At 39.4% G+C, this 10,741-nt stretch overlaps 1 protein-coding gene across 1 annotated transcript in view; it reads right to left on the bottom strand.

Moving 5' to 3' along the window:
• Nucleotides 4,680–10,741, bottom strand: part of LOC107638780 (probable leucine-rich repeat receptor-like protein kinase At5g49770) — a gene marked incomplete in the record, with an annotated part of 8,357 nt that continues 2,295 nt past the window's right edge. The window contains 16 exon segments of the mRNA XM_021120675.1: nucleotides 4,680–5,340; nucleotides 5,673–5,908; nucleotides 7,110–7,329; nucleotides 7,572–7,708; nucleotides 7,796–7,957; nucleotides 8,053–8,534; nucleotides 8,639–8,776; nucleotides 8,890–8,961; nucleotides 9,058–9,132; nucleotides 9,259–9,327; nucleotides 9,785–9,856; nucleotides 9,944–10,015; nucleotides 10,099–10,173; nucleotides 10,249–10,410; nucleotides 10,527–10,598; nucleotides 10,691–10,741. Of these exon segments, the coding sequence (XP_020976334.1) occupies nucleotides 4,885–5,340; nucleotides 5,673–5,908; nucleotides 7,110–7,329; nucleotides 7,572–7,708; nucleotides 7,796–7,957; nucleotides 8,053–8,534; nucleotides 8,639–8,776; nucleotides 8,890–8,961; nucleotides 9,058–9,132; nucleotides 9,259–9,327; nucleotides 9,785–9,856; nucleotides 9,944–10,015; nucleotides 10,099–10,173; nucleotides 10,249–10,410; nucleotides 10,527–10,598; nucleotides 10,691–10,741 (2,551 nt within the window).

The raw sequence follows: 10,741 nt of genomic DNA, 5'->3' as shown, positions 1-10,741 counted from the left end.
AAGGCCCCTACAGGGTCAAAGAAGTGATTGGCAAGGGCGCCTATAAATTGGAGAGGCTCGATGGCAAGGAAGTCCCGAGAACCTGGAATGCAGGTAACTTAAGAAGATTTTATTCTTAGCTCAAACACGCCGAGCAGGCAATTTGACGAGGTCAGCAAGACCCGGGTTTCCCTTTGGCATCAAATAATTTACTTTTGTTAAGAACTTATCATTGCAATAGACTTGTTCAACTGTCGATTAATGTTCACTTGTTAAATCTACTTTTTCCCTCTTATGCGTCCCGCGACAACGAAATTTTCATGGACACGGTACCCCGGGACTGATCACCCCGGGAACCAACCAAACCAACACGATAACAAACGGCTATAGCAATAGTAAAGCCACGACTTGGCTTCGTAAAAATTACCAACGCAAGCGACAAGCCAGTACCAACAAAACGGTAACAAAATAAAACGAGAATGCGCTGCCAAGTAAGCGGGAAAAAGACAGTAATTATAAGCCGACCAAGTGGCCATCAAAGTAGTTTAAATACGTTCTACAAAGTTCATCAAACTGTACGACAAGTTCTACAACAAAACTACAAGACATATGCAAAGGTACAAGAGATCATTTCTTCGGCATATCGACAATCTTGCCATCTTTGATTGTTTTGAAAACTCCGATTGCCGATGTGTCGAAGTCAGGAGCCACAATTTTCACTTGAGCCTTAAGGGCCTCTTCATTCATCAGGATCGCGCTCTTCCCCTGCTTTCACGGTCTCTTTGTGCTTCTTCTTAAACTCTTAAGCTTCGTCTTGAGCGGTCTTAGTCGACGAGACGGTCACATCGCGTTCCTTCTCTAAAGCAACCACCCGGCCTTGCCCAGCATTGTGCTGGCTCTCCAAAGTCATCTCCCGCTCAGTTAGCCGGGAAACGGTGGCATCAGAGACCTTCAAATTTTCCTCAGCGGATGTGGCCTTCTCCTCGGCAGCCTTAAGCTTCTCCTTCGCTTTGAATAGCTGCTCCCGAAGCGTTTCAACATGAGTCTTGAATTGATTGTTGGCCTTAACAGCAGACTCGAGCTTCCTATGCATCGACTGCATTCCCGACAGCTCAAACTCGGCCTTCCGAGCTATGGCGGCGCTGCAGAGGAGGGTACGGTACATCCACCTCGCCTGCCCCGCAAGGTCGGTGCCATGGAAATGTTCCTCCGTGCCGGGAAGCAGCTGGAAGTCTATGAAGTTTCCGGCATCAAAGTTCCTCTCCATCACGGTGAGGGCTCCTTCAGGGCTGGAGAACGACCTCTGCCTCTTGGGGTTGTGGATAACCTTCAAGTCATCCTCCTCGACTTGTGGATCGGAGGTCGAACCCCCAGTATCGACCACCTCCTCACGAATAGGAGAAACGCGCGCCCCTTCAGCATTGCGGTCCGACATCTTAGCATCATGGGGCGGAGACACCGCTTGGTTCTTATTTTCAGGAGGGGCCTCTGGCTTCCCGTCGACCGTCTCTTCATTGCTTTCATCAGCCAGGAAGGTGTTGTACAAATTCTCAAGACCTGTCATCTCGGCAGACATTCCCACTACAACAAAAAATAAAACAGGTTAGTCGTGAAATCAGCATAACAAATCGAAGCAACAGTAACGCAAGAAATACAAGTTAAAGCTACTCACAAATATAATTTCTAGCGACCTCCCGGTCACCCATAAGAAGGTGGGGGCTCATGTGGTTTCTCCCAAAGACGGCCAATAACACGTCGGCAATCTTTTTGTCCACGAGGACATTCCTTTATAGGTCACCTTAATAAAGGTGTTGGACCCCGCCCCAAAACTCCAATACGTCGGGATGAGGCGTTGCCCTTCTAACGACAACCAGAAGGGGTGGCGACCTTTGACTGGGCGCACCTTGAAGTACTTGTCCTTGAACCCATGGTAAGAGTCCTCGAACAAGCCAAAAATTCTCCGACCTTGGGCAGATCGGAAGGACATGAATCCTTTCCTTGCTTTCCCCTCTTTGGAAGGATTCGTAAGGTTGAAGAGAAAAAGAAAAACATCGACAGACACCGGCAGCTCTAAGTATTCACACACCATCTCGAAACGGTGGATGGAAGCCCAACTGTTCGGATGCAACTGCGACGGTGCCATGGAGATCCGGTTAAGGAACGCCATTTGAAAGGAAGAGAAAGGAATGCGAACCTCCAATTGGGTGAACATTTCCTTGTAGAACCAAATCCAGTCGGCAACTCGGGGGAGTGGAGGTTGATTTCGTATAACCGTTCGTTGGGGGCGGGAACGAAAACATCGTTGTTGGCCTCCTCGTCAGTCCCGCCGCACAAGTACTCGGCTTGACGGAACTCTGTAAGCTCCTCCTCACCCATCTGGTTTGGGGAGTCCTTCACGTCGGAGGTCACCCAAGCATATCGGTCGTAACCCGCGCTTGAGGAGGAAGCTCGTGAGATGATACGAGGCATACCTATAGTTGGGGCACCACTCGGTTAGTCTACGAGGTCGGGATCTCGAAAAAGGTCCAGAAACTACTTTTAGCCTATTCAACAAATGAAATCAAGCATGGCTGAAGCAGATTCTAAGTAAAAGCCTAAAGAACTGATGCCCTGGAATGGTAACCCCGCTAATGTATCTACCTAACGCTGGCAGTGTCTACTACGCAATCCAGCCCAGAAGAACAACACACACGCACAAAAACATCACAATTACAAAGCAAAACTAAACAAGTTGAAGAAGGGGAAATGAAGCATACCTGGATAGTTGTGTTGGAACGAAGGAGTCGAAAGGATTAGTGAGGCTGCAGGAAGGAAGGGAGACTGCAGAGGCAAATTGGAACTAACAAGGAGAGTGATCAGGGGATGCGAAGGTAACAAGATGAAAACCAAATACCAAATGATGAAGGAAGGAAACTGAGGGGATAACTAATGCGTGAAGAAGCGCGAAAGACAGGGGTAAAATAGTCATTGCGCGGGGTTTGAATTTCCCATTATGAGCATTTAATGCTCAGTGCGAGAAACGAGGCGAGAAGCGGCGCACCCCTACCACGAACAAGCCCACGCGCCCAGAAAACGCGCCCCTGTCACGATCACTTAACCAACCGACACCTCATGCGAAGAGGAACAAAACGCGCCACCTACGACACTCACGATCCCAACTGGCGCGTTGGGGGCACTGTTACGGCCCAGCCCAGCTAGGCATAGAGGCCGGCCCGACCCGGAGATCTACCGATCCGTTAGGGCGGGTCATCGCATCCATCTGTCTGGCGACCCGGCCACGTGCCCTCCTTGCCAGCTGCACAACAGCTGGGGAGAAGGAAACTTCCTAGAAGGAGACCTTCTCCTATGGAGCCCACTTGTCTGACAAGGTATATAAGGGGAGAGTCCTACCCCTCCCCCAAGGTACGTCACACACATCATCTTATCCCCTTTTTGCCTGCACACTTAACTGACTAGAGCGTCGGAGTGTCTTTGCAAGTGACACCCCCCTCTCCACACGAAAAACCCGGGACATCGGCAACTCCTCCTCCAACCCAGCAACCCAAAATCAGGCGATACCTCATCTCACCAACCGAAGTATCATCCCAACCCGTCCGGTACACGAGCTACTGAACAATTTTTAATAATTTTATGGAGCAAAAGTTATCAAAGATAGCTATATTAAAAAAAGTTTTTAAACACGTCATGACAACATTTTTAGAACGGTTTGTGTTTTCATTCCTTCGACAAGAATAACTAACACACTCCCAAATCCAATTAGCCCATTAGTACTAGGTTTCTTATTAGGGAGTTATTAATAGTTAGTCAAGAGTTACAACTATAAACAAGGACTTAATAGTATTGTAAATCATTGTGAACATACTTTGTTTTTTCCGAGTCCGATCATAATTTTTCTTCAAAAAGAAACTGTTTTAGTCCAAAATAAAAAAAAAGTAAGTCTCTTTTTTCCATAGTTGTTAAAATAGAATTGGTGATCCAACCAGTCAGATTACTAGTTTACTAGTTTATTGGTTTAACGGATAGGTGACGAATTTGAACGGTTTAAATTATAATTATAAATAGGAAAAGTCTAGGGGATCAGCATCTTTGTTAAATTTTCATTGGATGAAATTTCACACCAATCTCACACCATTAAAATCATCATTGATGGCTATTTGATGGCTACAAATCACAAAAGTTGCTGGTCCCTAACATTCCTCTTATAAATATAAGTTTTAAAAATATAATTTAATTTGTATATGTTATATATTAAAAAAATGACAAATATAATGAAAAGCAGTTTAGACAGAACCAATTTATCGATTTTTCAGTCTAACCAATCAGTTCGAACTGGTTTTAACAACTATATTTTTTCCTGTTTAGCTTTTTAGCCCATATTACTCCTTTTTCTTTCTGATTGCTTTTCTTGGTCTTATTTGACATTTGTGAGAGCCCTTGTCCTCTTCCTTTTCAATGTATGTGTTTCATGTTTGAATCTTTTTTACTTATTTTTTGTTGTTGTTTGGCTACTAATCTAATTATTAGATATTGTTATTCATTTTCTGATTTTGGCTTTAGTTTTTTCTGAGTTTGTGAATTCATTGGAATTCCTATTGTAGGTAGCAGTTGACTAAAAGAGGTTGTATTTGTATTGTTAACATTTTCTTTAAAGATAATTCAGAATTCTATATAGCAACTATCCATATATGTTTGAAAACAACTTATAATCTCCAAGAATCTAATAAGTTTAATTTTTATGAACAAAAAATATAAAACTTTTGTTACAAATTTTCCACTAATTCGTTCTTTCAAATAAAAGTAAGATAGACAAATCTAAATAACTTTTTCAACAAGTTACTTTCAAGCTTCAAACAACTACTGAAAGAGAAGTCCTACATGCATTTATATACACAGCCTCATCAACAGTTAAGGACGTGGAATCACAACACTTGAATCAAAGAACTCATTATTGTAAGGATGTTGAGAACTCCCTTTGCTTACTTCATGACTAGATGAAGTGGTTGCAGACTCTGCATTGGGGTTGGAACCAGCCAACTGCAACATGTTCTCAATCTCTTTCACCACAAAGTTCATTGAGGGTCTGCTAGAACTTGACTCATCAACACATTGCATTGCAAGATCAACAAACTTGTCAAAACCCTGTGGTGTTGTTCCCAAATCAATGGATGGATCAAGGACTTCCTTAAGGCCATAGAACTCTTTGTCCTTGTCTAGGGCATTCTTAACCACTTTCACAATGTATCTTCCTCGTTCTATCGGCCTTCTTGCTGTTATCAGCTCTAACATTAGTACTCCGAAGCTATACACATCACTCTTTTCTGTCAATTGCTGAGTCATATAGTACTCCGGGTCCAAGTAGCCCTACATTAGGAGCAAAAGTTCATTGTAATGTAATCATTTAATATTGGATATTAGATGCTACAGAAGACAATTGAGTCTTGAAATAGTGTTTTGTATACATGTCTTTGTTTAATTAATTTAATTTTGATACACTATTAGTGTAAAACAGTTTTACAGGTGTGTTCAATTACATAATGTCACGTTAGCAAAAATAATTTTATATTGATTGCGTGAATAGTCATTCAAAAGAATGGATGTGACTGGACAATTGTGTAAAACATTTTATACTATCAGTATATCAAAATTGAACTCTTGTTCAATTGGCAAAAGGTAGAAAAGCACAAGATACAAACCATTGTTCCTTTGACTTGAGTGGTAACGTAACCTTTTTCACCATCTCCCAATGGTTTGGAGAGTCCAAAATCAGAAACTTTAGCATTCAAACGTTCATCCAATAATATGTTTGTGGATTTGATGTCCCTATGTATGATGGGAGGATTGGCATGTTCATGGAGATAATCCATCCCCCTGGCAGCACCAAGTGTTATTTTCAGCCTTCTAATCCAGTCCAATCTTATTCCTGTTTTACCTGCAGAGACCATAAGCGCGTGTTATATTTATATTACATGCAAAGTTAATAAACTATTACACCTCACTCAATAGCCAATCCTTGATCAAATTAAGCAATTTCTGTAGCTATTTAGCGGCCGTGAATCTTCCTACCCTATCTTTTTCTGTACTGTGGACTACAAGCCTAAGACAAGTAGTAAAGTGCAGCCCGGTGTACAAGCATCCCGTGTTGATGCAGGATCCGGGAAAAGGGATGCACCCAAAAGGAGTAATGTAGGCAGCCTAACCTGATAATTATATCAGTGATCATAGGGCTGGAAGTGAGTCAAGTCAGCTCATGAGCTAGCTCGAGCTCGACTCGTTAATAGCTCGATAAGCTAAGCTCGTGAGCTAGTGAGCCAAGTTTGAGCTTGGAATTGAGCTCATAAATTAAATGAGCCGAGCTTGAGCTTGGATAAGCTCAGCTCATTAGCTCATGAGCTGAATTATATATATATATATGATCTTAATTATTTAAAATTTTATATTTATTTTTTACATATAATTTTGATGTAGGACATAAATAAAAAATTTATAATTTATTGATAGATAACAATATATAAAATTGATTTTTTTAAAATATTTTTTAAAATATATAAGTTATAATTTATTGATATAGAATTATAGATTATGTATTTATGTTTCTATTATTTGAGGCAGCTTGTGAGCTTTCGGTGAGTCGAGCTTGAGCTTAAAAAATAGGCTTGATTGTTAATGAGCCGAGCCGTGAGCCAAGCTCAATTTTTGTGAGCCGAGCTTGAGCTTGGTCTAGCTCGGCTCAGCTCGGCTCACTTCCAGCCCTACTGACAGTGAATGATTCCACAACTTGAACCCATGACCTTGAGGTCACAGGGAGACAACTCAACCATTACTCCAAGGCTCCCCTTCTCAGACAAGTAGTAAAGAGGAAGGAAAATCTACTACACCAACCAATCATGTATTGGTATTTTTGGCAATATTTAAGAGAAGATACTCAGGATAATAGTGAATTCTACAAGTTTTATCCTCACAAATCCCCCATATACTTACATAACACCTAATTCTTACCATAAAGATTTTCTGAATAGTCTACACATGTTCTCCTAGAATCTTTGAGTGGCATGTGAGTTTATTCTGTTCAAGTATATCATTATTTGCTACTCAAATTAGCAATGTGAAATGGTTAGTGCACTTGTTTATACCTGAAAGCGTATCCTTCAAAGTGCCATTGGGAACATATTCATAAATGAGCATTTGCTCTCCTTGCTCAAAGCAGAAACCTATAAGGCTAACAAGATTCTTATGGTGGACCCTTGATAGAAGTTCAATCTCAGTCTTGAACTCCAGCCCTCCCTGCATTGATTCTTTCTGAGCTCTTTTAACAGCAATAAGGTGCCCGTTTGGAAGAGTTCCTCGGTAAACCTGCCAATATCAATTAACAGTATCATTGATCTGACAAAAGTTCTGACAATGTAGAGAGCACCACAGTTATGAGATAGGTGGTGGTATCAATGGAAAATCAATGTAGAAAATGCATGAATATAAGGTGGCTTCGTTACACTATGATTGAATCTGTTATCTTATAGTTCTTTCTTTAAAAAATATCATTTTTCATTTTTTGAGGATTACACAGAGAAATGAAATAAAGTAGATGGATTCTACACCTTCCCGTATCCTCCAGATCCAATACTATTGGCTTGTGAGAAGTTTTTGGTGTAGCTCTGAATTTCTTCAAAAGTGAAGCGCCTTGCTCCTTTCAGCTGTGGGATACTACTATTGCTCTCATCTGCATCCCATTTTGCTGCATTTTGTGAAATCAATCACAAAAAAATCTTAGCTCCATGAATTGGCAATGAAAGAAGCAGAGCAGACATTTAAGTTCTCTTACCAAAAGGATTGTTTTTCTCTGTTGCTCTTTTCGCCTTATTCTTTTGGTGCAAGGCATAAACACTTGCAATGATTAATAATATCACCAGGACAATACCACCAGCAACTCCAGCTATTATGCCAGTTTTTGAAGATTTATTGGATCCTTCAGAGTTGATGAATACTAAATCACGAGAGAAAAAAAATCAAGTTTAAAAATGGAGCACTGTTATAGTTAATTCCATTACTATATGGATCATCTGATTCATTTAGTGTTACCTGAGTCATTCATATAGTTTTCATAATCATCAGCAATAAAATAAAATGGTCCAAAAGTGGGAGGAGGCTTATATGTCTGGTTGCTAAGCACAAAGCCTATATTGATAATTCCCGTTCGGTTGAAACGATCTATGCCGGATGGAAACACTTCTAGACTCAAATCAAGGTATAATGCTTCCTTTCTTGGATTGCTCACAGAAACTGTGTCCACAGGTAGATTATATCGATGAAAAGACCGCATCATAGACGACTCCAAAGATGCAAAGACTGACTTGTTTTGCAAGTCAGAGAAGGTTGGTGCCCTGAAAGTTAAAGTTCCAGTATATGGATATGCACATTTGCAGTTAGGGCTTTCTTTCTGATCTGTGCTGCAGGTGACAGGCACACAATTGTTCTGTGGTGTTGTATACATGTTGTTTTGTTGTGGAATGGAACAATAATCCTGTGAAGATCCTCCTCCACAAACCGGATTATTGACGAGTCTGAAGATATATGTTTTCATTAATAAACCATATGACAAGGAAAGCAAAGAAAAAAGGAAAAAAACCTACCTAGTACCTACTGTAATACAATAGTTATGGCTTACATTATTTCCACATTGGATACATTAATTTCTGGATTAAACTTATCAATAAAATTGGTCTGCAAATCAATGATTTCCAGTTGGTTGCTGATGGTAGTACCAATATCTAATGTTCCATTTAGCTGGTTGTCTTTCAAATTCCTATTGAAGATCATGTCACAAAGAAATAAAGAAGCAGTTACTCACAGCTATATCTAAATTTTCATCATAAAATGGAACTATCAACAGTCAATAATTAACAGGCTGCTACTCACACTGTCTGTAACTGGTTCAAACTGAAAAATGAAACAGGAATATTCCCTTGAAGGTTTATATTCTCCATGTTTCTGCCGTACAAAATGATAATATAAGCAATAAAAGGTTGAAACCTAAGAGAGAAGATTAAAGCTGATAGCAGAGAGAGTGGAGAAAGAAAGACATACACTGTTGTCAAAGATGGTAGATTTGTTAACCATAGTGGAAACTCTGATGGATCAAAACTATTATTGCTCACATCCCTGCCAAATGATGTCAATAACTATGTTGTAGACTTGTAGTAATTTCTATAAAATTAATATTCATTTTGAAAAACAAAGCATGCACATATATAAAAAGTGAAGTTAGCCAAATGATTTAGAAATTACAGGAAGTTGAGGATGTTCATTCCAGTAAGGTTGGGAAGAGGACCAGATAGGCGATTGTTGGAGAGCAGCCTACAAACATAAAGATCAAAACTTCTATCAGGACAGTTACAAATTCATCACAGTAGATACCAATATTATACCAATAATGAGAATTTGTTTGGAATATAAAGGAAAAAGATCGTGAGGAGAATTGTAAAGTGACGAAGTAAGGGGTTAATCACTATTGAATTTATAATTTCTATCATGTGTAAGCCTCACTACCATGATATAATGGTGATTAGACACTCACTTTCTCACTTTACCAACTTCCTCAATCCTCACTTTAAAGGAGTTTGGTCAGAATATAAAGACTATTTGTTTTCCATGTTTTCTATTCAAGATTTTTGTGAAGAAAATATGAAAAATAGGAAACAAGAAAATAAAAATAGAAAATCCTTCTGTAGGAAAACAGAAAGCAATAAAAATGAAATCAGGAAATTAATAATAATATTAATAATTAAAGTGGGTTCAAGTTTTCTCTACTTACAAATCCCTAACATTTGTAAGGTTGCTAACGTTTGGAGGCACAGGTCCACTTAGATAATTACGATCAAGGCGCCTGCAGTCACAAAAAGAAAAATTTGAAGACAAAAAAGAAACATGCACTCTATTTACTAATTTACATTAGGAAGATATGGATACTCACACCACCTCAAGATTCTGGACTAGTCCAAGTGTAGATGGAATATTGCCAGTAAGTTTGTTACTTTCAAAAAGCCTGATAAAAAGAAATTACTAAAAATTCAAAATTTTGATTTTCGTAATAATCTTAGTTTATTAGCTTGTTGGTATGGATCTTACACATGTATCAGAGACATGTCTGAACTAAAAAGCTGAGGAGGAATATTGCCTGAAAGTTTGTTAACCCCAAAATGACTGTAGATAATGGAAATGTATTAGAAGGATTGAATTATACATCATCCAAAATAGAGCAAAATGGATTTCACATACAAGTGCTTTGTATGGTGTAGCATATCCAGACCAAGAGAAGTTTCATTTGATATTGGGATAGGCCCTTCAAGCTGGTTTTCAGCCAAGTCCAGCCAATATAGATTTGTGAGATTACCAATAGCGGATGGAATTTGCCCGTTGAAGTTATTTGAATTTAAAGACCTGTGATTAAAATTAACCCATTTGATCATCAAACAAACTATTGTTGGTAGGAACAAGACAAATAAAGAGGCCTATTTCTGATATATGTTACAAAAAATCAAGCAAACAACTCTTACAAGAATGCAAGCCGTTGCATATTTCCAATTGTATACGGTATAGTACCACTGAAACCACAGCCAGAAAGAATTCTAGAAGACAAATTAAGAAAGTGCGTTGTTAGAGTTGTTTGATCAAGCATAATTGGATTTGGATATATTCTTAACTTTTGAAATTATCTTACAAGTTTGTCAGCTTTCTCAAGTTTCCAATTGCTTCCGGAAGCGGTCCTGTT

The sequence above is a fragment of the Arachis ipaensis genome, chromosome B04 (assembly GCF_000816755.2).
Source record: "Arachis ipaensis cultivar K30076 chromosome B04, Araip1.1, whole genome shotgun sequence".
In the NCBI taxonomy this organism is placed as follows: Eukaryota; Viridiplantae; Streptophyta; class Magnoliopsida; order Fabales; family Fabaceae; genus Arachis; species Arachis ipaensis.
The sequence above is the reverse complement of the archived record's forward strand: the minus strand, read 5'-3'. Positions and strand labels throughout refer to the sequence as shown.